Source organism: Hypanus sabinus, chromosome 21, assembly GCF_030144855.1.
Source record: "Hypanus sabinus isolate sHypSab1 chromosome 21, sHypSab1.hap1, whole genome shotgun sequence".
Lineage (NCBI taxonomy): Eukaryota > Metazoa > Chordata > Chondrichthyes > Myliobatiformes > Dasyatidae > Hypanus > Hypanus sabinus.
This window is the reverse complement of record NC_082726.1, coordinates 8,427,925-8,455,264: the sequence shown is the minus strand read 5'-3', so window position 1 is coordinate 8,455,264 and position 27,340 is coordinate 8,427,925. Positions and strand designations below refer to the sequence as shown.

General features: G+C 45.8%; 1 protein-coding gene across 2 annotated transcripts; it reads left to right on the top strand.

The window, feature by feature from the left end:
* The first annotated feature begins 1,489 nt into the window (after positions 1–1,489).
* LOC132378771 (calcium and integrin-binding protein 1-like) lies at positions 1,490–27,320 on the top strand. 2 transcript variants are annotated; one of them, XM_059945922.1, is made up of 8 exons: positions 1,490–1,630; positions 13,298–13,433; positions 17,078–17,112; positions 19,007–19,106; positions 19,671–19,824; positions 22,513–22,631; positions 26,869–26,957; positions 27,053–27,320. In XM_059945922.1, exons 2-8 carry the CDS (start codon positions 13,383–13,385, stop codon positions 27,072–27,074), a joined length of 570 nt encoding a protein of 189 aa, XP_059801905.1. In that variant the 5' UTR covers positions 1,490–1,630; positions 13,298–13,382; the 3' UTR covers positions 27,075–27,320. The 2 variants fall into 2 exon arrangements, with proteins under 2 accessions (XP_059801905.1, XP_059801904.1); XM_059945921.1 differs by lacking the exon at positions 1,490–1,630 and adding an exon at positions 1,637–1,804.
* The last annotated feature ends 20 nt before the right edge of the window (positions 27,321–27,340 follow it).

The window sequence follows — 27,340 nt, the reverse complement described above, 5'->3', positions numbered from 1 at the left end:
AGGATAAAATTAGGAAGTACATCGGGAGGTCGCTTCCCTCCACCGGCCACAAGAAGTGGGACTTCCCGGTGGCTATCCATTTTTTATTCTACTTCGCATTCGCATTTCCATTCCGACACGTCAGTCCACGGCGTCCTCTACATTGCCCATCCCTGATTCCCGTTTCCCTCTCTCACCTAATCTCCTTGCCTCCCCTTTCCTTTCTTCCGTGATCTTCTATCCCTCTCCTGTCGGATCCTCCCTCCTCCAGCCCTTTATCTCTTTCACCAATCAACTTCCCAGCTCTTTACTTCACTCCCTCCCCCTTTCCTGGTATCACCTACCGCCTTGTGCTCCCCCCACCCCATCTTCTAACTCTGACCTCTCTCCTTTCCCGGTCCCGATGAAGGGTCTCGGCCTGACAGGTGACTCTTTTCCATAGGTGCTGCCTGACCTGCTGAGTTCCTCCGGCATTCTGTGTGTGTATTGCTTTGGATTCCCAGCATCTGCGGAGTTTTTTCGTGTTTGTGAGGTATATCATAGGGAGAGAGGAGAGGAGCTGAGATGAAATTACTGCCTGCGGGCGGGGTGGTTTGTTACGAGGGCGGCGAGAAGTGTTGGAATAAGACCAGAAAACATTCGGCCCATCGAGTCTGCTCCGCCATTCCACCGTGGCTGATTTATTTTCCCTCTCAACCCCATTTTCCTGCCTTCTCCCCAGAATCTCTGACGCACTTACTAATCAAGAGCCCACATCGACCTCCGCTTTACATGTACTTAGTGACTTGGTCTCCACAGCCGTCTGTGGCAATGAACTAATTCTCCACCCTCTGGCTAAAGAAATTCCTCCGCATCTCTGTTCGAAAGGAACGCCCTTCTATTCTGAAGCTGAGATCTTGGATTATCGAGTGTCATTAATGCGCGTTTGATGGTTCGGATGGACGGGGTGAGCTAGAGAACATATCTGTCCTCTGACTCCAGAAGTTTATAAAATAATGAGACGTACATTTGGGGCAGAGACTTTTTCCCAAGGTGACAATGTCAAATAATAGAGGGTGTAGTTTTAAAGCACGATGTTTTGTTGTATGCTGCACGGAGAATAGGAGGAGTCCGGAACCTGTGCTGTCCGGGAGGAGTCAAAGCAAGTCGTGTTTATTGTTATTGTGCTTAAGTACGGCGAGGTACGGTTAGAGCGGTGTCAGACAACACAAAACATAAATTATACATAAATTACTCTAGATATTGAGGTAAACGCTGTGCAAAAGAAGACATTAATACCAGCACATTCGATAGCAACATTTAAGAGAAATTTAGCCAGGTACATGAACAGGCAATGAATGGAGGGAGAGGGACCAGGTGCGGGGAATTCGTTCAGTTGGTATCGTGGTTACCAGATATCGTGGGCTTTGGTGTTTTTGTTCGATGAAAAGTATAAATTTGTTTAATTTATGTTTTCTTTTAAATGTTGTACATCTGGTACTATGTGCTGATGCAAGTTGCACCTGTGCAGACATGTTTTTGCGGATGTGACAATAAACTGGACTTGGACTTTGACGCGCTCCTTGCTATTCAGTGCGGTGTGGTGCAGCTGCGGCAGGGACCAGCAGGCGGCGCACTGGCGTCACTGACCGGACCCTCGGCCGACTTCCGGGTAAGTTGCCCGTCGGGCGTTGGAATTTCTGAACTTTTTCCGAAGTTGCGATACCGGACCAACTTTGTCTCCTACCCCGAACGTTCCCCACCTTCCCTCCGTCCTCCCTCCACTACATCGCCTTCGGGATCGCTGAAGCGACCTGACGAATTCCCCGGAGCGCCGGGCCCGACGGTAAGGAGGAATAGAAGTGAACAGGGGCGGTGTCAATTAGGAGGGGCAAGGGTAGGGGGTGAGAAGTTTGAAGAGAGGGGCAAAGAGCTAAGTGTAGGAGGGTGAGGAGCTGGGGTGGGGGGAGTAGCCGGGGAGTGGAGGTGGGAGGAAAAGTAATCAGGAATAGCTTTGGGATTGGGGATGAAGGAGACGGGGTAGGGAACCGGAACGGGGGATTCAGGGCGTGTAGGGGGACGGACGGACCGACAGACGGCTGGTTGTGAGCACAGGAACACGGGGGGGGGGGGGAGGGCGTGAGAAGGCAAGAGGTTGCGTATGTGGGGGGGGGGGAGAGACACGTTTCTGTTAACTGTTGACAAGGGGGGGAAGGTAGTCGGTCAATAGACAATAGGTGCAGAAGTAGACCATTCGGCCCCTCGAGTCTGCACCGCCATTCAGAGATCATGGCTGATCATTCACTATCAATACCCAGTCCCTGCCTTGTTCAATAGACAATAGGTGCAGAAGTAGACCCACCTATATTTCAACTCCATATCCAGTAATGGCCATTAGTTTTAAAATATTTGTCCAGATCTCTATCAGAATCAAAATTTGTTGTTTTGCGGTAGCTGTACATTGTAATACATAAAACTATAAAATTACAGTAAGAAATATGAAAAGTGAAGTAGGGCAAACAAGGAAACAATAGTGAGTTGGTGTTCATGGGGTCAATGTCCATTCATAAATCCGGAGGGGAAGAAGCTGTTCCTGAATTGCTGAGTGTGTGCCTTCAGGTTCCTGTACCTCCTCCCTGACGGCAGCAATGAGAAGAGGGAATGCCCGGGATGATGGATGCCACCTTTTTGAAGATCTCATGGATGCTGGGCAGGCTAGTACCCATGTTGGAGCTGATTGATTTCACAACTTTCTGCTGCTTATTCTGATCCTGTGCAGCGACATCCCCCTCCCCCATGTTAGAATGCTTTCCACGGTAAATCTATAGACATTTCAGAGTGTTTTTGGTAACTTACCAAATCTCCTCAAACTCCTAATGGAAATATAGCCACTGTCAATTCTTCTTTGATAATGTTGGGCCCAGGTTAGATACTCAAAGATGTTGAACCTAGGAACGAAACTGCTCACACTTTCCATTTCTGATCCATCTCTACTTTCTGCGAAGGCTGAGGAAAGTCCATCTCCCACCCCCCCATCCTCATCACATTCTACAGGGGTTGTATTGAGAGCATCCTGAGCAGCTGCATCACTGCCTGGTTCGGAAATTGCACCATCTCGGATCACAAGACACTGCAGTGGATAGTGAGATCAGCTGAGAAGATCATCAGGGTCTCTCTTCCTGCCATTACGGACACTTACACTACACGTTGCACCTGCAAAGCAAACAGCATTATGAAGGACCCCACGCACCCCTCAAACAAACTTTTCTCCCTCCTGCCGTCTGGGAAAAGGCACCGAAACATTCGGGTTCTCACGACCAGACTATGTAACAGTTTCTTCCCCCAGCTATCAGACTCCTCAATGCCCAGAGCCTGGACTGACACCAACTTACTGCCCTCTACTGTGCCAATTGTCTTGTTTATTATTTATTGTAATGCCTGCACTGTTTTGTGCACTTTACGCAGTCCTGGATAGGTCTGTAGTCTAGTGTAGTTTTTTTCTGTGTTGTTTTAACGTAGTTCAGTGTAGTTTTTGTATTGTTTCATGTAGCACCATGGTCCCGAAAAATGTTGTCTCATTTTTACTGTGTACTGTACCAGCAGTTATGGTCGAAATGACAATAAAAAGTGACGACTTGATTGATGAGGGATCCCTCATCTTATCCTTCTTGAGGTCCACAATCAATTCTTTGGTATTACTGATGCGTATGTGATCTATTTCGCTCCTCTCATCACCATCTGAGATTCTGCCAACAATAGTTGTATCATCAGCATTTGAGCTGCCTAGCCACACAGTCATTGGTATGGAGAGAGCAGAGCAGTGGGCTAAGCACGCACCCTTGAGGTGCACCAGTGTTGATCGTCAGTGAGGAGGAGATGTTATCACTAATCCGCACAGATTATGGTCTTCCAGTTAGGAAGTTGAGGATCTGGTTGCAGAGGCTTTGCCATCAGGACTGTAGGAACGATTGTATTAAACGCTGAGCTGTAGTTAATGAAAAGCAACCTGTTGTAAGTATTCATATTGTCCAGGTGATCCAAGCTCACGTGAAGAGCTAATGAGATCATATCCACTGAAGACCTACTGTGATGATGCGCAAATTGCAGTGGGTCCAGGTCCTTACTGAGTCAGGAGTTCATTTAAGTCATGACCGTAGACGATTGTGGTTAAGGCAGCTCACCCTGTTCTTCCTGGACACTGGTATAACTGTAGCAGTGAGAGGTTGAACGCCACAGGCAAATGGTTAATGCAAGTTTTCAGAGCCATACCCGGTAGTCTATCAAGGCATGATGCCCTGCAAGGGTTCACACTCTCGAAGGACATTCTGACGTAGGCCTCCAAGACAGGGGTCACAGTCACCAGATGCTGCAGGAACTCTTATAGCTGTACAGTCCTTATCCGCGGGTTCAACCAACTGCCAATCGGGAAAACCCGGAAGTTCTCTCTCCAGCACTCATTGTTTGAACACGTACAGACTATTTTTTCTTGTTGTTATTACATTGTATTAGATATTATAAGTAATCTAGAGATGATTTTAAAGTACAGGCAGTCCCCGGGTTATGAACTAGTTCTGTTCCTGTGTTCTTCATTAAGTCAGAACAGGTACATCTGGTATTATTTAGCGACAGTTAGTCAAACGTTTGTCTTAGTATGTAGTAAATATTTTATCTTTCTATGCAGATAAAACACTTAAGAAGCGTATGTATTTCAATAATTAAACCACTATTGCTTAGTAATTGCAGCTTTCATCGGGGCAGGGCCTTTCACATGCTTCAACAAAATTGTTCCGATCATTGACCCACTGTAGCCTAACCCTTTTCCAATGTCCGATGGCATTTCACCTCTTTCCGATCACTTTATTACTTCCACTTTATTTTCAATAGTGATTGTGATTATTTTCGTGAACAGAAACTGCGGATTCAGAGCTGCACTGCTGGGTCCTAGTGTCCACCGCACTGAGACTGTCTAAATAAGGGACTTGAGCATCAAAGTTTTTTGGTATCCGCGGGAGGGTCCTGGAACCAGTTCCCCGCGGATAAGGAGGGTCGACTGTAGTTTTATTCTCCCTTTCAAAGTACAAAAGGTGTTCAGCTTATCTGGGATTAAAGCATCATGATAGGTTTTGCTTTGTATTTAGTGAGGCCTGCAAACCCAGCCAGAGTTGACGTGCATCCGATTCCACCTCTGACCTCGATCAGAATTGTTTTGTGTTTCAGATAGCCTGGTGTAAGTTGTACCTGGCTTCTTTGTGTAGTCCTGGATTACCAGGCTTGAAAGCCACAGATCTGGCCCCCCAGCAGACTACAGACCTCCTGGTTCATGCGTGGCTTTTGATTTGGGAATGTATCTGAAACACCCTTAACTACCACAAATCAACCTCTTACTGTGTGAAACAAAAAACTTGCCTCTGTCATCTCTCCCAACCCCACCCCCCATGCTTTCCTCCAATCACCTTAAAATGATGTCCCTGGTATTAGCCATTTCTGCCCTGCAGTTTGATTTGGGTAAGTGTGAGGTGTTATATTATGGGAAGACATAAGACAACTGAGGGTGGGATGTTCACAGTGAGACCTGGTTCAGGGGATGAGGGATGGGTGGGGAATGTTCGAGAATGGAGGCCTCTCTTGGTCAATGTTGACTCCGGATGTTGCATCCTAGCTCTCTTAAGTCGATACACAGTCCAGGGCAGTACGATAATGGGGAGCAAGCCATTCTCTTCTCTCTGAATCCAAAGGAATGGCAGAAGCTGATACAGTCTGGCACCAGTAGCGTCGCAGGAGTTGAACTCGACGTACGACTGCCTTAGGGACTCCAGCTCCAGGTTTCTTCTCTGGGTTTGCTCCTGAAGCCTTTCCCATGAGTGGTATAGTGCAGGACAGCAGAGGTCTGAGATCAGAGACTTTACCTGCCATGGTTGACAAGCCCCATCTGCCCGAAGCAACTGGTTTTAAGGCACCAGCAACCCACCTTTGCCCCCTCTCCTGTCAGTGGAAAGAGTTCCTCCAGGCTTAGTAGCTAAGCACATGTGAAGGCCAGGAGCTGGACTTGGTTATCAGAGGCCGTTTGAAGCACACACAGTTGGGAGCTTGTCCCTGTTCCCACCCCGGTTCTAACAACCTTCAGGAACCGTGTAGAACAAGGAGTACAGGGCCCTAGTCCAGACAGTAACTGTTAACATTCTACACTCCATCTCTCACCTCCTGTCAAACCCCCAATGTCACAGACAGGTTAGTAGTGGATTGTTACGACCCAGGTTCTCTGTCCCGGCCCCCCGTGACTCCGTGGGCCTCACTTCTCCCACCCCTGGTGCTCTGCTTTCTGCCCACATCGCAAAGACACGCTGGGAAACTCATTGGATGCTGCCCCTAATGTACATGGGGGCAGGAGCAATAGGGCAGCAACTGCCATGCGGAAGAGATTCACTTTCGGGGGGAACTAAGTGGGACTGTTGGGACTGCTCTGGGCACTAGTATGGGCTGGATGGGCCAATTGGTAGCTTCTGTGTTGTAAATTTCATGTGGGCAGACAAGTCTGTTTGCTCAGCCCCTTCATATCGACTTTCACCATTGTGAATTCATTTTGGGTTCAGCTATCTGCAATTTTATTATCTAAGGTCCCAAATTTTTTTTTTGATTTTTCAATTTTTGTGTAATTTTTAAAACCATGAAACATGGGAGCAAATTAGGCCATTGTTCTCATCGAGTCTGCTTGCCGTTCCATCATGGCTGATATATCAGAACTGTCAACGCCATTCTCCTGCTTTCTCCCCGTGATCTTTGACATCCTGACTAATCGAGAATCTTTTAACCTCCATTTTAGATAAACTCAGTGACTCGGTCCTCACCGTTGTCTGTACCAATGAATTCCACAGATTCACCACCCTCTGGTGAAAGAAATTTCTCCTCATCTGTTTTAAGTGGACATCCCTCAGTTCTGAGGCTGTCCCTCTGGCCCTAGCTTCCCCCGCTGTAGGAAGCATCTACTCTGTATAGGCCTTTCAATATTCGATGGGTTTCAATGAGATCCCCCCCCCCCATTCTTCTAAATTCCAGCGAGTGCAAACCCAGAACCATCAAATGCTCCTCAAATGATGTCTTTTGTTCCTGAAAACACCTCTGAACCCTCTCCAACGTCAGCACATCCTTTCTTAGATAAGGGGCCCAAAACTGCTCACAATACACCAAGTGAGGCCTCACCAGTGCCTTATAAAGCCTCAGCATTACATCCTCACCCTTACATTCTGGTCCTTTTGAAATGAAAGCTAACATTGCATTCGCTTTCCTTACCACTGACTCGGCCTTCAAGTTGACCATTGCGGAATCCTGCAGGAGGACTCCCAGGTCCCTTTGCAACTTGGATTTTTGAATTTCCTCCCCATTTAGGAAATAGTCCACACTGTTCCTTCTACCAGTGTATTCTGTCTGTCACTTGTTTGCCCATTCTCCTAATCTGTCCAAGTCCCTCAGCTTCCCTGCTTTCTCAACACTATGTCTCTCCACCTATCTTTGCATCGCCCACAAAACCATTGGTCATCCAAATCATTGACATCTAATGTACAAAGAAGCAGTCCCAACACCGAACCCTGTGGAACGCCACTAGTCACTGGCGGCCGATCAGAAAAGGTCCCCTTAATTCCCACTCTTTGCCTCCTGCCAATCAGCAAATGTTAGTATCTTTCCTGTAATACCGTGAGCCCTTACCTTGCTAAGCAGTCTCTTGTGTGGCACCCTGTTAAAGACCTTCTGGAAATCCACTGATTCTCCTTTGTCTATCCTGCTTGTTACTTCCTCAAAGAATTCCAAACAGATTTGTCAAGCAAGATCTTCCCTTAAGGGAAGATGGTCCACGTCTCCCAGTAGCCTAAACAATCGGGGTACCTGAGGCTCCAACATCTTTCCAGCCACTGAGGTCAGACTGTAATTTCCTTTCTTCTGCCACCTTCCCTTCTTGAAGAATGGAGTGACATTTGCAATTTTCCAGTCTTCTGGAACCATTCCAGAACCTAGTGAACCTTGAAAGATAATTAGTGCCTGTGCAATCTCTTCCTGTTTCTGAACCCTTGGGGCTTAGTCCATTTGGCTCAGGTGACTTGTTTATTTATTTATTGGGGTATAGTGTGGAGCCACGTCACCCGGTAACCCCCACATTCAATCTGAGCGTAATCACAGGACAATTAACCTACCAACTGGTACGACTTTGGACTGTGGGAGGAAACTACCTTCAGCACTTACTTATCTACATTCAGACCATTCAGTTTCCCAAGCGCCTTCTCCTTAGTAATAGCACTCAATTCTGTCCCCTCACACTCTTGAACATTTGGCATACTGCCGTTGTCTTCTTCAGTGAAGACTGATGCAAAATACTTACTCAGTCCATCCACCATTTCCTTGCCCCTCCCCCCCCATTACTGTATCTCCAGCGTCATTTTCCAGTGGTCCAATACTCACCCTTGCCTCTCTTTCACTTTTTATACGTCTGAAAAAACTTCTGGTATCCTCTCTGATATTATTGGCTAGCTTACCTTCATGTTTTCCCACATTATGGCTTTTTAATTGTCTTCTGTTGGTTTTTAAAAGCTTTCCAATCCTCTAGTTTCCCTCTAATATTTTCTCTATTATTGTATGTCCTCTCTTTTGCTTTCACGATGGCTTTGACTTGCCTCGTCAGCCACAGTTGGATCATACTGCCTTTAGAATACTACTTTGGAATGTATCTATCCTCTGCCTTCTGATTTCTTCCAGGAGCTGCAGCCATCACTGCTCTGTCATCGTCCTTGATAGGTCCCCTTCCAGTCACCTTTGTCCAGCTCCTCTCTCATGCCTCTGTAATTCACTGTAACACTGACACGTCTGAATTTAGCTTCTCCCTCTCAAATTGCAGGGTGAATCTTATCATATTATGATCACTGTATATTACAAATCTCTCATCATGATTTAAATTCTATTATAACATTATTATATTATAAATCTACCAAACTATAATTACTGTCTCCTAAGGGTTCCTTTACCTTAAGCTCCCTAATCAAATCCTATTCATTTCACAGTTCCTAATCCAGAATAGCTGATCCCCGAATGGGCTCAATCATAATTTTTTTTAACTTCACTGTATTTCTGATGCATCTGACTTTAGCTTCTCCCTTCCATGGGTGCAAAGCAGTAACAGGGTAGATTGTGAAGTCTTGAGTCCATCTTACTGTGCTAGGGGATTGTTCAGTAATCTTATAACAGTGAGAAAGAAAGTGTTCAATGCTATATTAATATTTAGTTCCTGAAGGCTGTCGCAGCTGAGGAAAGTTGGGGTAGTAGGGATGAACTCCCACCACCTATTAAATGCTCCTAACGCAGGAGTCTCAAACAGCCTCTGACAACCAAGTCCAGCTCCTGGGCTTTGCATGGTTTAGCTAGTTACCATGGCAGAACCATTTCTACTAATGAGAGAAGGGGCAAATTTGGGTTACTGGTGCTTTGAAACCATTTGCTGCAGGCAGATGGGGTTTGTCAGCCATGGTTGGACTCTGATTTCAAACCTGCACTGCCTTGTGTCTATACCCACTCATGGGGAAGGTTTCCAAAGTAAACCCCGAGGGAAAAACCCGGAGTTGGAGACCCTGAGGCAGTTCAACGCTGACTGGCAACTCCTGTGATGCCGACCTGTAGCGACTTCTGCTGTTCCTTTGGACTTGTCAGTTGCATCGCGAGGTGGAATCTGTTGGATAGGCAACAGCTTGCTCTTCATATCGATTACACTGGCTTGCATGCTGAAACGTAGACAGCTAGGACGCAACACCTATAGTTAACCCTGACCAACGGAAGGGTTCAGCTTGAGAGTTACGTAGGGCATGGAATTAGTCCGTTTTATTTCAGGGACACTTGTTTGAAATGATTCCTGTTGGAGGAGTTATTTAGTGTGGGTGGGGCTGCTGGAAGTGGGGGGGGGGGCGTTTCTGAGGATGTGGACAAATATCCGCACGTCTGGGTCTAATCCTGAGGCTGAAGAAGTTTTGTTGTGGAGTTAGCGGACTGTGGATGGGAGGGAAGAACAGGACTTGTTTCGCTGTCTTGATGCTCTGCTGAGCTTTGTGAGTACGCTGTCGATGCCAGAATGTGCGGTGACACTTGCAGGCTGCCCCCAGCGACCCATGAAACTACACATTTCACTGTGTTTCGATTAACGTGATAAATCAGTCAGAATCTTGAGCAACGGAAATGAATGACGTTGGGAGCCACTGGTAACATTCCTAAGTAAGACTGAGACCAAAATCATTGCTCTGTGAAAGGATTTGACGATGTCTATTAGAATCAGAATTAGGTTCACTATCACTGGGATTATGTCGTGAAATTTGTTATATGACAGCAGTACATTGCAATTAGAATAAACTATAATTACAATGAGAAATGTATAGTGAGCAGCGCAAAAAGAGAAAAAAGTAGCGAGGGAGTGTTCGTGGGTTCACTGACCATCTAGAAATCTGATGGCAGAGGGGAAGAAGCTGTTCCTGAAATGTTGAGTGGTCTGTCTTCAGGCTCCTGTACCTCCCCCTTGATGGAAGCAATGAGACGTGGGCATGTGATGTGGGGGGGGGTCCTTAATGACAGATGCTGCCTTCTTTACCAGATGGTGACGTAACCAGTCAGAATGCTCTGCTGTCGAAATTTGCCAGTCTTTGCTGACGTACCCAGTCTCCGCAAACTCCTAATGAAATTGAGTTGCTGTTGTTTCGCCTTTGTAATTGCATCAATATGTTGGACCTGGGATAGATTTTCAGAGATGGTGGCACCCAGTAATCCCATCCAGAGCAATGGGAACCTTACAGTCAAACTCTGGCCTCGGATCACACTGTCACTCAGGAGGGAACAGAGAGTCAGAATCAGGGTTATTATCTGATGTGAAACTTGCTGTTTTGGAGTTGCAGTACAGTGCAAATGCAAAATTACTATAAATTTCAAAATCTATGGTACAAACAATGAAGGAATAATGACTTTGTAGGTTCATTGATCACTGATGAATCTGACGGCAGAGGGGAAGAAGCATTGAGTGTGGGTCAGGCTCCTGTGCCCCTTCCCCCCTCCCCCCATGGACACGTCTCAATGATGTAAGTCCTCAGTGATGGACGTCTCCTTTTTGAGGCGCCGATGCCCTTGATAGTGGGGAAGAGGCTTTACCTCTAGAATAGTAATGGTTTTACCTGGAGGGCTGCTGGAGATGAGATCCTCCTCGCTGTACATTAAGTGGGCTGTGGACTGAGAGCTGGGAAATGGAAGAATCCATTTGTGCTAGTATGGGTGATGGGCTGAAGAGACTCCTTGCTGTGAATTTTTTGGTGCTTTGTTTGTCATTACGTCAAAGCCCCAGATCTCACACCTCACAGAGCCGGCTGACTGGGCAGGGGTCGCTGAGTGACAAATAAAACCCGTTCTGTCCGGGAAGTGCGATCGATTTCTCTTCCCTTCACTCTGTCCTCGGACTGAGGTCTGGAACCCCTGTCTTGGCTGAGATCCGCAGTCAGCTTTACTCACGGGAAGAGCTGGCAGTGGAAACATTTGCATTGTGTTGCACTCTTTATAACAAGACACCAGTATCACTGAACAGATTAATAATGAATGATGTTTTCTGACAAAGCCATTAGTGTCTCTCACCGCACTCCCATCCCTCACCTTCCAGTTAATGTCTACGTATCAAATGTCAGGATGTCTGTGTGTGGAGCCTCTGTCTCTGTGTCTCACTGGAGGTGAGCATGAGTGTGTATGTTCTTGTCTATGGAGGGGTGCTGAAGATAGTGATGTCTCTGAATAAATCATTATTTAGTTATTTCAGAAACATTCTTTATATTTGCAAGCATACAACACGGGATATTTGGAGAGGAGTCTGTAAGTAGAGTTGTGTGTGTGGGGAGGTGTGTTGAAGATGGTGGTAGAAATTGCCACTAACTTTTGTATCAGCAGATGACTGAGGGGCACTCTGAAAATCTGGCATAGAACATTACAATACTGTACAGGCCCTTTGGCCCACAGTGGTGTGCAGACCTTTTAACCTACTCCACAATCAATCTAACCCTTCCTTCCCACATAGCCTCCATTTTTCTTTCATCCATCTGCCTATCAAAATCACATGAATGTCCTGACTACGCCACCACCCCTGGCAATACGTCCCACTCACAAACCACGCTGTGTTTATTAAAACAACCTACCTCTTACATTTCCCCCAATATGCCTTCCTCCAATCAACATAAAATTATGTCCCCTCGTATTAACCCTTTCCACCTTGGGAAAACGTCTCTGGTCCTCCACTCGATCTGTGACTTTTATCTTGTACTGCTCTATCAAGTCGCCTCTCATCCTCCTTTGCTCCACAGAGAAAAGCCTTAGCTCACTCAACCTACCCTCATTAGGCAAGATCTCTAACCCAAGCAGCGTCCTGATAAATCTCCTCTGCACTCTCCCTAAACCTTCCACATCTTTCCTTGTGATGAAGCAATCAGAACTGAACATAAAATCGGTATAAACTGCTTTGATTTCATCACTTCCGTGAAGAATTCAACCAGGCTTGTGAGGCTGGGTCAGCATAAGTGTGGAGGAAATTCCTGGGAATTCTGTGGTCTGGAGGGCAGGTGGGCTCCCCACGTGAATGGTGGGGTTTGGGGATCCGACTGCATAGTGGCCTTCATGTACAAAATCAGCCATCGCTGAGAGATACAGCAGGCTTGATGGGCCGAGTAGTCTGCTTGTATCTTACCTAGTGTGTTTTTGCATTAGATGATTCAAGATCTTTCTCTTCGTCTCAGGTGACGCAGCTGTTGACACACGAGATGGTGGGGGAACTCAGCAGGTCAATGCAGAACAATAAACAGCCGATGTTTTGGGCTCTAGCAGCTCATCTAGAAGGAGAACTCTGATCTCAAACCTCCACTGCCTTGCAGCTACACCCGCTCATGTGGAAGCCTTCAGGGGTAAACCCCAAGGAAAATTCCGGGGCTGGACTCCACACTGACTGGTATTTCCTGCGATGCAGTCCCTTTGGACTCCTCAGCTGTGTGTAGAGGGGCAGCAGCTTGCTCTCCATGTCGTAGTGACCTGGCTTGTGATCCATGCAGATGGGATTCAACATCCATGTTTGACCCCGACCGACGCAGGGCCTCCACATGCTGCCTGACCTGCTGAGTTCCTCCTGCTTGTTTTGCTCAGGATGTCCAGCATCTCCTGTGTCTCTGTAAGCCTCGCAGCCTTAGCCGTCGACCCTGGACACACCCTGTGCAGCCAGCCTGTTACCCTAACCTGGTTCCAGTCTCCAGTTGTGCCTGCGCAGGACCAGCCCATGCTAACCTGTTGGTTTCCCTTTCAGGAACTAATTTCAGGTAACGAGGCTCTGGAGGGACGGCAGAATCCGAGAGCTCAGGGGGGCTGGAAACTTTGGAGCTTCTGTGAACATGGGGGCGTCAGCAAGCCAGCTCTCTAAGGAGCAACTCACTGAGTATCAGGTGAGATAGTGACTTGGAATTGATCTCCGAGGTCAGATCATATTTGGAGTTCTGTGAGCAGTTCTGGGGCCCCTTCTCTATGGAAAGATGGAGAGGGTCCAGAGGAGGTTCACCGTAATGATTCTGGGAATGCAAGAGGAGTGTTTGGATCTGATCCTGTACTTGCTGGGATTTAAAAGAATGAGGGAAATCTCTTTGAAACCTACCAAATATTGAAAGACCCAGATACAGTGGATGGTTCCTGTAGTGGGAGAGTCTAAGACCAGAGGGCACAGCCTCTGAATAGGACAGAGGTGAGGAGGAATTTCTTTAGTCAGAGGATATTGAATTCATACTGTGGAATTAGAACATAAAAAATTAAATTCCTGGGTGTCACTATCTCAGAGGACCTGTCCTGGACCCATCATATATATATAATTGCAAAGAAAGCACGACAGTGCCTCTACTTCTTCAGGAGTCTGTGGAGATTCAGCAAACCTTGTCAAACTTCTATAGATGTGTGGTGGAAAGTGTGCTGACTGGCTGCGTTACGGCCTGGCATGGGAACACCAATGTCTTTGAACAGAAAATCCTACAAAAGGTAGTGGATTCAGCCCAGTACTTCACGGGTAAAGACCATCCATCCATTGAGCACATCTACATGAAACCTCACCATAGAAAAGCAGCATCAATAATCAAAGATCCTCACTACCCAGGCAAGCTCTTTTCTCACTGCTGCCTTCAGGTAGAAGGTACAGGAGCCTCGGCCCTTGCACCACCAGGTTCAGTAACAGTTACTACCCCTCAACCATCAGGCTGTTGAACCGAAGGGGGAGACTACACTCTGGTGTTCCCACAATTAATGTTATTTCAAGCTTGCTATTTATTGCATTTGCACAGTTTGTTGTTCATTGATCCTGTTTACAGCTACTATTCTATGGATTTGCTAAGTATGCCCGCAGAAAAAGAACCTCGGGGTTGTAAGTGGTGACGTGTGTACTCTGATAATAAATTTTATTCAAACTTTAGATGGCTGTGGAGGCTGTTTAACACTGAAGTCAAGAGATTCTTGATTAGTAACAGTGCCAAAAGTTATGGGAAGAAGGCAGGAGAATGGAGTTTAGAGGGATAATAAATCAGCCATGATCGAATGGTGAAGAAAGCAAAGAGCCAAATGGCCAAACTCTGCTCCAGTGTCCTATGGTACAGTGAAAAATCTTGTCTTGTTCATACTGAACATGTCATTACACTGTCCATTGAGACAGAAGAAGGAATGCAGAATAAAGTGTAGTAACTACAGAGGTAAACAATAAGGTACAAGAGCATAAGGTAGATTGCGGTCAAGGATCCATGTTATTGTAGGGAACTATTTAATGGTTTATAGCAGTGGGACCATTTCCTTAGGCCTGGTGGTATTTGCTTTCAGGCTTTTGATTCTTCTGCCTGATGGGAGGGGCAAGGAGGAATTGTCCAGGATGGGTGGGGTCTTTGATTATGACACCTAATTTATCAACTCATTTGGAACTTGTTAAATCTTCGGGTGAAGTTTCCCACTCCTGGAACTAAGCAAGGTTACGTTTTGGCTGTTCAGGGTACCGGAAGTACTGTGTGCATTTCAGGTTTGGGGAAACGATGGGCAGGTGGAGCTGAGTCCACGGCCAGATCAGTAATGGTGGAGCAGACTTGACAAGTCAGGTGGCCGGCTCCTGCTCCTGTTTCTTATGTTCTTATAACTTCAGGAGTAGGAAGAGTAAAGTTCAATGTTATAATTTTGAGATGATAAGATGTCGAGATGGCCAGAAATAGAAACAGGGCAGAATTGGCTAATACAAGTAGACATAATTTTAAGGTGATTGGAGGAAAGTATGGGGGAAGTCAGTCAGAGGTGGGGTTTTTTTACAGTGAGTGGTGGGTGCAGGAAACGAGCTGCCAGGTCTGGTGGTAGGGGTAGATGCATCAGTGACATTTAAGAGAGGGCATTGTGGGAGTGGGGGGGTTAGATTGATCTTGGAGTAAGTTAAAAAGGTCTGCAATACCATTGTGGGCCTGTTCTGTGTTCTAATATACTGTAGCTCCTTCACTCATGAAGCCACAAGGGGCAGCCCTAAGTGTCACCCCTGTTGCAGTATCAGATGTGCTGGTCACAAGGTCAGGTTCCCATCAGACAAGCATCACCCTCCGGTGCGTCACTAAACCCGGGGGAGAAGGAATCACAAAGCTTTGGCATCTTGCATTTGTGAGGACTGTCTCAAAGGAACCACCTGCCCCCAGCACAATAAACAAGTGGATCTCAACATAGCAGCAGCTGACAGCAGTGTGCAGTAAGATGAAGGTTGCAGGAATTATTCAGCATCCATGGAGCAGGAACAAAACTACCAGTCTAGATCGTCACCAGAGGAGGGGGAGCAACAGAAGTGTATATAAAACATTGAGAATAGTCCTAAGAGAGACATCAAGGGGGCAAAGAGAGGGTGTGAGATGGATCTGGCAGGTAAAGTCAAGGAAAATCCCATGAGGTTCTAGAGCTAAATTAAAAGGGTGGTGAGGGAGAGAGTAGGTCTCCTTGGAGATCAACAGGCCAACTATGTTTCAAGCTAAGGAGATGGGTGGGATTTTGAGGTGTTTACATGGTTTCTCAAGAGACAGTGACAAGTTGAGATGTTTTGGACAACTTTCATCAGCAAGGAATTATTTGCAGCCTTGCAGCACATTAAAGTGGATAAATCCTTACAGCCCAACTGAATGCATCCTCTGACTTTGAGGGAGGAAATTGCAGAGATTTGCTTCATCGTTAGCTACATGTGAAGCTTCCAAAGGTGGGAAGCAGGCATTACAAGACATTCTATCCTCTGTAACCAAACCCAGGAGGACCCACTTTTGGTCAGTGGTTGGGTTACACACAAGCTTGGACATGCCTGTGTGTGCTTGAAGCCAGCATGTTGCAATCACATCATGCACTTTGGAGGAACAAGCAGTGAGGGCTTGGACAGAACATTGAGCAGTGTGGTAGAGCACGGTATTCTGGGAATACAGCTCCATCATTCCTTGAAGGTGGCATCACATGTAGATAGGGTTGTAAAGAGGGCATTTGGCACATTGCCCTTCACAAATCTAAGTATTGAGTACAAGAGTTGAGATGTTATGTTGAAGTTGTACAAAACTTTGAGCAGTTTGGGTCACTGACCCACAGGAAAGATGTCAATAAGCAGAGAGAATTTAGAAGAAAATGTTGTCAGGATTTGAGTACCTGAGCTATAGGAAAAGGTTGAATAGGTTAGGACATTATTCCCCGGAGCGTAGGAGAATGAGGGAAGATTAGATAGAGGTGGGGTATACAGATAGGCTAAATGAAAGGAGGCTTTTTCCACTGAGGTGGGGTGAGATGTGAACAAGAGGTTAAGGGTGAAAGGTGAATGTGAGGGTGAACTTCACTCAGTGTGGTGCGAGATTGGAACGAGCTGCCAGTGGAAGTTGTGGTTGCAGGTTCAATTTCAACATTTAAGAGAAATTTGTCTAGGTACATGAATGTGAGGGGTGTGGCTATGGTCCAGCTGCAGGTCATTGAGACTAGGCAGAACAGAAGTTCAACACATATTAGATGGGCTGAAGAGCCTTTTTTGAGCTGTTGTATGACTCTGACTCTAATGTTTGTTCTTTTATTTTAGGAGCTGACATTTTTAACAAAGCAGGACATTCTGCAGTAAGTGGATATAATTTTTTTTTGTTTTGGAGCAGGGAGGGGTTTGATGGACTGTGCTGCGGGGTTTGAGGCCAAAAGTCCTAAGAAGCGTGGGTAGAAGAGGAGATATTGTTCCTTGTTTTCAGCTTCATGGCACAGTGCAAGAGATCAAAGGCAGAGCGGAGGTGGAACAGAGATCTGAATCTGGATGCTCTGATGTCCCCCTTCCTATCCCTGTTCTTCACACCCATCACCCAAATACCTTTATTGCGAATTCCTTCAACAGTCTGTGTAAACTGTTCCATTCAGTCCGCCAGGGTAACCCGCAACCTCTAACGGCCTTCATCACACCGACACTTTCCCCTTTCAGTTTCTGCCCTCTTAATTCTCCTTGGATGAAACCCAGTGAAGGTGATAGACCTCCGATGAGCTGGTCCCTCAACAACAATGCTTAGTGTAGATACAGGAGGGGAGCTGTGATCTGAATGAAGGAACTGATAGCATCGTGGGCAAGTTTGCAGACACGACCAGGACAGGTGGAGAGACAGGAGGTTGGGGGGACGGGAATGGGCAGGGCTGGGAAGGTGGGAGTGGGTAGGGATGGAGGGAGAACGGGAGTGAGCAGGGATAGGAGGAGGGGAAGTGGCCGGGGACGGGCAGAAGGAGGGACAGATTGTGTCATGGGCAGGGTTCAAAGGGACGTCAGCAAGTTGGGAGAGTGGGCAAAAAGTTGGCAGATGCAGTGCAGTGTGGGGGTGATGCCCTTTGGTAGGAAGAATAAAAGCAGAGACTATTTTGTTTAAATATGGAGAGAATTCAGAAATGTAAGGTGCAAAGGGACTTGAGTCCTTGTGCAGGATTCCCTCAAGGTTAATTTGCAGGTCGAGTCAGTAGTGAAGGTAAATGTTAGCATTCCTTTCAAGAGGACTGGAATATAAACACAAGGATATAATGTTCAGACTTTGTCACTGGTCAGACCACACGAGTATTATGAGCAGTTTTGGGGCCCCTTGTCTACAAAATGATGTGCTGGCATTGAAGAGGGTCCAGAGGAGGTTAATGAGAATGAAGGGGTTAACAGAGCATTTGATGCCTTGACCTCTGTACATGGAGCTTAGAAGAATGAGGTGGGTTCTCATTGAAACCTATCGAACATTGAAAGGCCGGGACAGGGTGGATGTGGAGAGGTTGTTTCCAGTAGTAGGGGAGTTTAGGACCAGAGGGCACAACCTCAATAACGGGATGTCCCTTTAAAACAAATGAGGAGGAATTTCTTCAGATGGTGGTGAATCTGTGGAATTCATTGCCATAGATGGCTGTGGAGGCCAAGTCATTGGGCATGTTTGAAGCAGAGATTGACAGGTTCTTGATTAGTTAGTGTGTTAAGGGTTGCAAGGAAAAACAGATTAATGCCCAAGGAGACATGATTAGATGTTTATCATAGAACACCACAGCACAGAAACAAGTCTTTTGGCCAATCTAGTCTGTGTTGACCCATTATTCTGCTTAGTCCCATCAACCTGTACCTGAACTATACCCCTCCTATCCAACTTCATTTAAATGTTGCAATCCACCACTTCTGCTGGTTGCTCATTACACACGCACCCCCTCAGGTTCTCCTTAAATATTTCACCTTTCACCCTAAACCCATGACCTCTAGTTCTAGTCTCACTGTCTTGATTTGTAGGAGACAACAGACAAAATTTGGGACTTATGGAGGTTCACCCTAGCAAAGGGCTAACATTGCAAGAGGGCAGATGATTTCTGCACCAGCCAATGGCAGGAATAACTGTCGCCAACCTTGTTTTAAAAATTAACCATATGAATTACCACTACAAATAAGAAAATCGATTACTTTATGTATGTTCCAGAGACGTAATATATTAATGCTAATCAATTTGTTTTTTATCCAAAGTGCTCATCGGCTATTCAAACAGCTGCTTTCATCTGAACAGATCGACTTACAAAACACACGAGTTCCAAAGATGACGATTTGTGAAATGCCAGAGTTGAAGGTATGAGACTGTATCTGTGGAGGTAAAAGATTCTGGCCATGGTTAATGGTTGGGGCTTGCTCTGTTAATAATGAATAGAACCAACCCATGTCAGAATAGTTAATGCTGAAAAATGAGATCTGACAAAAACGTGATCTTGGAGGACTGCTCTGGACAGGGGAGCGAGATGCTCTTTAACTGTACCACTCACTCGCCGTAAATTTTGCAGTGAGACCCTGATTGCCTGGGCTGGGTGGCAAAGCTAGTCTCTGGATAGTTGTAGCTTGGGCTCTCAAAGAATTTGTCCTGGTTATGACAGTCTGTAGGAAGATTATTGATTGTAGCTCATTGTGGAAATTCCCACAAGACTCAAATAACACGAAATGAGTCATTCAGCCCATTAACCAGCTTGTTGGCACCCACCATATTAATCCCATCTTCCAGAACTTGACCAATAGCTTTTTGTATATTCATGATTCAAGTGCTTTTACTGATATCTAATAGTGATCTGAATGGTAAGGATGAGACACGAAAAAGACAGTTTGAAGTTAATCTGTTTAATGACTGTTTGTTCTCTGATTATAGGCCAATCCCTTCCGAGAGAGAATCTGTTTCGTGTTTTCAACTTCGGCTGAAAGGGATGGCAGCATGTCCTTTGAGGACTTCCTGGACATGCTCAGTGTGTTTAGTGATTCTGCAACACCAGAGTTAAAGTCTCACTATGCTTTTAAAATCTTTGGTTAGTTTGATTTTCCTGGCTCCTGGATAACTGATACCTTGGCCACATTTAATTCCAAGGTGAACACAGCTGTGGAAATCTTGAGGAACCGGCACAAAATGCTGGAGGAACTCATCCTCAAGTTCAGCAGCATCTATGAAGGGGAATAAACAGTCCATGTTTTGGACCAAGACCCTTCATCAGGACTGGAATGAAAGGGGGAAGATGACAGAATAAGGTGCTAAGGAGGGGAAGTAGAACCATAGAACGTTCCAGCACAGAAACAGGCCTTTTGGCCCTCTTGGGTCAATGGCTTGGGTCATTGGCTTGAAGACCAATGACATCCTTGCCAGAGAACAACCTGTCCCAATCTATGCTTTTTAGATCCTTTCTCATTTCTTCAAATTTGGTCTTTTTCCAGTTTAGAACCTCAACCCGAGGACCAGATCTATCTTTATCCATGATCAAATTGAAACTAATGGTGTTATCATCACTGGAACCAAAGTGTTCCCCTCCACACACTTCCGACACCTGTCCTAACTTGTTTCCTAATAGAAGATCTAATATTGCATCCTCTCTAGTTGGTACCTCTATATATTGATTTGGAGAACTTTCCTGAATACATTTTACAAACTCTAACCCGTCTAGACCTTCAACAGTATGGGAGTCCCAATCAATATGTGGAAAATTAAAATCCCCTAATATCACTTTATGTTTCCTGCAGTTGTCTGCTATCTCTCTGCAGATTTGCTCCTTCAATTCTCACTATTGGGTGGTCATACCCTATTAATATGGTCATACTTTTCCTGTTTCTCAGCTCCACCCATATGGCCTCGGTAGACAAGCCCTCTAATCTGCCCTGCCTGAGCACTGCTGTAACATTTTCCCTGACTAGCAGTGTCACCCCCCCCCCCCACCCTTTATCCCTCTGCCTCTATCACATCTGAAACATCAGACCCCTGGAACATTAAGCTGCCAGTCCTGCCTCTCCTGTAGCCAAGTTTCACTAATGACTACAATGTCATAATTCCACGTCAATCCACACCCTCAGCTCGTCAGCCTTCCCCACAATACTCCTCACATTGAAATAGACACATCTCAGAAGATTATTACCACCACACACAACCCTTCTATTTGTGACTTTGCATGAACCTTTAACATCATTTATTTTTACCCCTGCTCCACTATCTACTCTGGTTCCCATACCCCTGCAAATCTCGTTTAAACCCTTTCCCCCCAATAGCACCAATGAACTCTCCTGCAAGGATATTGCCCCCCCCCCCCCCCATAGTTCAGGTGTAACCAATCTCACTTGTACAGGTCCCACCTGCCCTAGAAGAGGTCCCAATGATCCAGAAATCTGAAACCCTGCCCCCCACACCAGTTCCTCAGCCACGTGTTCATCTTCCAGAGCATCCTATTCTTACCCTCACTGGCACGTGGCACAGGTAGCAATCCTGAGATTACCACCCTTGAGGTCCTGTTTTTTAACTTCCTACCAAGCTCTCTATACTCACTCTTCAGGACCTCCTCACTCTTTCTTCCTACCTCATTGGTACCGATGTGTACCATGACATCTGGCTGCTCACCCTCCCATTTCAGAATGCTGTGCACGTGATCAGAGACATCTCTAACCCTGGCACCTGGGAGGCAACAAACCATCCGGGAGTCTCTGTCGTGACTACAGAACCTCCTGTCTCTACCTCTATCAAGTCCCCTATCACTACCACTCTCCTCTTCTTCCACCCTCCCTTCTGCACTGCAGAACCAGACTCACTGCCAGAGATCCAGCTGCCACAGCTTGTCCCAGGTAAGTCTTCTCCCCCCCCCCCCCCCCAACAGTATCCAAATCGGTATACTTGTTGTTGAGGGGAATGGCCACGGGGAACCCTGCTCTGCCGGCCTTTTCCCCTTACCTCGCCTGACGGTAACCCAGTTACCTGTGCACTGCTCCTTTGGTGTAACTGCCTCCCTGTAGCTACTATCTATAAACTCCTCATTCTCCCGAATGATCCGGAGGTTATCCAGCTCCTGCTCCAGTTCCCTAATGCGGTTTGTTAGGAACTGTAGCTGGATGCACTTCTTGCAGGTGTCGTTGTCAGAGACACTGGAGGTCTCCCTGACTTCCCACATCTTGCAAGAGGTGCATTCCAACATCCTGCCTGGCATTCTGTCTGCTCTAAACAAACAAAACTTACCGGAACCTACCCTCGCCTCTGCCTGTTGAGCCAAAGCCGTCCCACTCTGACAGTGGCCGCTGTCTATGGCTGTCTTTTATTTTAAACCTTTGGCGCGCTATGTCATGTGCTTGTGCAGTCTAGCCTCTTCTCTCCAATCAGTTTTAAAAAAACGGCTTCTCTCCAAGATGCCCTTACTTCTTCACTCTCCGCCTCTTGCTTCAATTTAAGCAAGATAAGCTGAAAGGTGATAGATGAAAGCAGTTGAGACAGAAGCTGGGAAGGGATATCTGGATGAGGTAAAGGGTGGAAGAACAGAGAATCTGATTGGAGAAAAGTGGGCTATGTATGAAAGCGAAGGAGGAGGGGAACCAAAGGGGGAAGGGGTGTGAGGGAGAGAAGGGAGATTTCTGGAAGTTGGAGAATTGAGGGTCATAGCGATTGGTTAAAATTGTGGTGTGGCCATGATATTTGAGTGGCATACTCAATGTGGAGGAAGTGTCTATGCAGCTCTAAATGTATCTATTTCCAGATTTTGATGGTGATGGGACATTGAATAAGGAAGACCTGAAGAAACTGGTGAACTGTCTGACAGGAGGCACAGCCAACTCCCAGCTGACAGAAACAGACATGAACCAGCTGATCAACAATGTAAGATGATATCTGTGACCTTGAACCTGCCTACTATCCACATTGTGCCTGAATGTAACCTGAATATTCTGCTTGATTTCACTCTCAATCACTGACTGTTTAGCTACAACACCCATCACTGGAAACCTTCCTGGCTCTGGTGCTCCAAGTACTAGACTCACCACTAGGTGCTCTGATCCAGTTGTTTGGACCCGTGTCCAATATTTCCATCTCTAAACTCCCTCCGGTCATTTCTGTATGAATTCTTCTGCACTCTGGTATCATATACTAATATGTGCAGTAATCTCAAGTACAAAAGAGACATTATACAAATGCACCTCTTTGCTGTCCTTGCCCAAGCGAATGGTTGGAACAGATTCTGTGTATGAGTGACCCAGACAGCAAGTGTCACACCCATACCATGTGGAGGAGTTGTGGCAAGCTCGAAAGTTAACAAATCATCTCTGATGCAGTGTACAGGGAGCTGTTGGGAGTATACAGCTGAAAAGGAATTAAAGTGTAGGTTTAAAGAAGTACAGCACCAAAACAGGCCCTTCAGCCCATTCAGTTAATGTCAAAACTGCCTACTCCCATTGACCTGTACTGGGACTATAGCCATCCATGTACCTATCCAAATTTCTCTTCAACATTGAAATTGAGCTCCCATACACCACTTGTGCTGGCAGCTCATTCCACATCCTTATGACCCAACCTCAGTGGAAAAAGCCTGCTTGGATTTACCCTATCTATACCCCTCATAATTTTGTGCACCTCCATCAAATCTCCTCTCAATCTTCTATGTTCTAAGAAATACAGTCTTAACCTATTCAATCTTTTCTTATAACTCAGGTCCTCCAGACCTGGTAGATCCTTGTAAATTCAAACTTGTTCACATCTTTCCAGTAGGTAACCAAAACTACACACAATACTCAAACTAGGCCTCACCAATGTCTTATACAGCTTTAGCATAACATCCCATCTCCTATACTCAGTACATTGATATACGAAGGCCAATGTGCCAAAAGCTTTCTTTACTATCCTGTCTACATATGATACCACTTCCAATGAATTATTGACCTGCATTCCTGGATCCCTTTGATCCACACTCCTCAGTACCCTACTGTTCACTGTGCAAGACCTACCCTGTTTGGACTTGGGAGATGCAAAACCTCACATTTGTCTGCATTAAATTCCATCTGCCATTTTTCCAGCTGATGCAGATCCCTCTGCAAGCTATGACAGCCTTCCTCACTGTCCACTACTCCCCCAGTCTTGGTGTCATCTGTAATTTGCTGATCCAGCTAACCGCATCATCATCCAGATCAATGATACAGATGACAAAACAAAGTACCCAACTGATCCCTGTGACACACCACTAGTCACCAGCCTCCAGTCTGAAGGGCAACCATTTACCTATCTCTCTAGCTTCTCCAACAAAGCCCATGTCTAATGCAAAACAGTACATCATCCTGAATGCCAAGCAACTGACCACCTTGACCAACCTCCCATGTGGGTCCTTGTTGAAGTCCATGTATCCAGTCCCTTAGAACACCTTACAATAACTTTCCCATAACTGATGGCAGATTTACTGGCCTTTAATTTCCTGGTTTATATTTAGAGCCTTTTTAAAGCTGCATAACACCACTGGCTCTCCTCCAATCCTTTGGTATCTCTCCTGTCATTAAGGATGATTTAAATATCTCTGCTAGGGCTCCAGTAATTTCTATCCTTGCCTCTAGCAGTCAAGGAGAAGGAGAATCCCAAGGGATTCTCCTGTTCGGTCTACAGGAACAACCTCGTCAGTCCCTGGGGATTTATCCAGCCTGATTTGCCTCAAGACAGCAAACACCTCCTCCACTATAATCTGTACAAGTTGCATAAAGTTGATGGTTTTGTCCTTTGCAATCCTTTTGATCTTGACATAGCTGTAGAATCCCCTGGGGTTTTCCTTTACCTTGTCTGCTAGAGAAACCTCATGTCTTCTTTAACCCTCCTGATTTCTTACTTAAAATATTCTTTTGCATTTCTTCAATTCCATAAGCACCTCATTTGTTCCTACTTGCCATGCACCTCCTTTTGTTTCTTAACCAGGGCCTGAATAGCTCTTGAAAAGCAAGGTTCCCTACACTTGTTGTCTTTACCTTTTATTCTGACAGGCACATACAAGCTTTGTACTCTCAAATTTTCATTTTTGAAGGCCTTCCACTTCCCAAGTACGCCTTTGTCAGAAAATAGCCTGCCAGATCATTTATAATACTATCAGAATTGGCCTTTTTCCTTTTTAGAATCTTTTTGCATATATACTTTGAAACTAATGGCATTGTTGTCACTAGATTCAAAGTGCTGTCTCATTCCCTAATAGCAGATACAGTATCACATACTCTCTCATTGGGACTTCTACATACTGACGAAGGAAACTTTCCTGAACATGTTTGACAAACTCTATTCCATCCAGTCCCAGTCAATATGCGGAAAGTTAAAATCACCTATTGTAGCAATCTCTTTACAAATTTGTTTCTCTAAATCTCAAGGATGATTGGGTGGTCTGTAATATAGTCCTTTAACATTTCTCTTCTCTCAGTTCCACCCATAACTTAGCCTCACTAGTTGAATTCTCCAGTCTGTCCTGATGGAGCACTGCTGTGACATTTTCCCTGCCTTGTAACACCATGCCTCCTCCTTTAATCCCTCCCGCTCTGTCACGTCTAAAACAATGGAACCCCAGAATACTGAGCTGCTATTCCTGCCCCTCCTGTAACCAAGCCTCACCAGTGGCTAATGTCATAATTCAAGGAGTTGATCTGGGCCAAGCTCATCAGCCTTTCCCATGATACTTCTTGCATTGAAATATACACTTAGGACACAAGTTGCACCATGCTCAACCTTTTGATTCCTGATTTTGTCTGCAGTTTGTTCTGGCAACCCCGCCGTGCAGCATTAGCAAACATTTCCGCTAGGATATTAGCCTCTATGCCCCCTCTCCCCTTCCCCCCAGTCCAGCTGCAAACTGTCCCTTCTGTACAGGTCCCACCTTCCCTGGAAGAGAACCCAATGATCGAACAATCTTATGCCCTCCCTCCTACACCAACTCCATAGCCACATGCTAAACTGTAATCTTCCTAGTTCTGGCATGAGTTGCAATCCTGCAGTCCCTTCCCTGGAGGTCCTGCCCTTTAACCTAGCACCCAACTCCCTATCCAGAACCAGCCACTCATCCTACCCATGTAATTGGCTACCTAGATTTTGACCTCTGGCTGTTCACCCACCCACTTGAAAATGCTCAGGATTCGATTCAAAATGTCCCAGACCCTGGCATCCAGGAATTTCATTCTCACCCACAAAACCTCTTTTCTGTTCCCCTGATGAACGAATCCCCCATCACCGCAGCTTGCCTCTTCTCCACCCCCCCAATCCTTCCGAGTCACAGAACCAGACAGCAGCAGAGACCTGACTACTGTGACATCCCTCTGCTAGATCATCCCCCCAACAGAATCTAAAGTGATATTTCTTTTAAGTGGGATGGCCACAGGGCTACTCTTCATAGGCCCCTTAATCCCCTTCCCCTTCCTGTTACCCAGCTTCCTGTGTCCTGCACCTTGGGTGTAACTAACTATGTCCAACCTATCACCCCTCAGCTTCCCAAATGATCTGGAGTTCATCCAGTTCCAGCTCCAACTCCTTAACATGGATTGTTAGAGCTGCAGCTGGATTCACTTCTCGCAGTTGTAGTCATCAGGGATACCTTTGGTCTCCCTGCCTTCCCACATCCCGCAAAAGGAGCATTCAACTATCCTGCCAGACATCCCTACTGTCCCAACTGAGCAGATGTAAAGAGAGGGGGAAAACAAACTCTACCTAGAGCTTTTTTGTTTTTTTTTTGTGATTGAAGCCTAGAACTAAAGACTTAAAATCACCACTCTCCTTTAATTTGTTCTTGCTAATCAATCCCAAATGCCAATCGCTTCCTAGTCAGAGCTCCCAAAAACTGCCGTGAGTTGCTGCGCCTTTTATATTCGGTCAGCGGACCCGAGTGAAATTTCCTCCTCTCCAGCTCCTGATCTTCCAATTGGATTATTTTGTTGTTTGTTGATGAAGGGCAATTTGACTCTGCCACACTCTGATCTTGACTTTTGTTTGGGCCAGGCATAGATTGTGTTAATTTTCAATCTTTAAAAGTGTTCTGTTGAGTTGATAAATGCAAATAACTCCAGACTGAAGACTAGAATCCTTTATGAATATTACTAACTGTTTTGCCCAGATTTTGGAAGAATCTGACATTGACAAGGATGGGACAGTGAACCTCTCAGAATTTCAGCATGTCATTTCCAGATCACCAGACTTTGTCAGGTACGTGAAACAGCATCAGGATCGTTTGTTGAGGGGAAATACTAATGTGCCCTGTCCTGTTCTCCACAGCTAATCCATTTCCATTTGTTTCTCAGCTCATTTCGGATCGTCTTGTAACACGATGAACACCTACAAAAGAAAAGAATGTACAAAGCTCTGTGGCCTGTCGGAAAGGTCACGTTTCTCCTTCTCGCTGCTGTTCTTAATTTTTTTTTGTCAACGTTCCTCACCAGAATTACAACGATCAGAGTAATTGTTTCAAATATCTACCCGATCAGTTAATAAGTTGTTTTTAATTTTGTAATTATTAATAACCAACCTGTTAATATTTTTACTGTGCAATAAAGGTATTTTCTATCTTCACACTCACTACTTTTGTCATA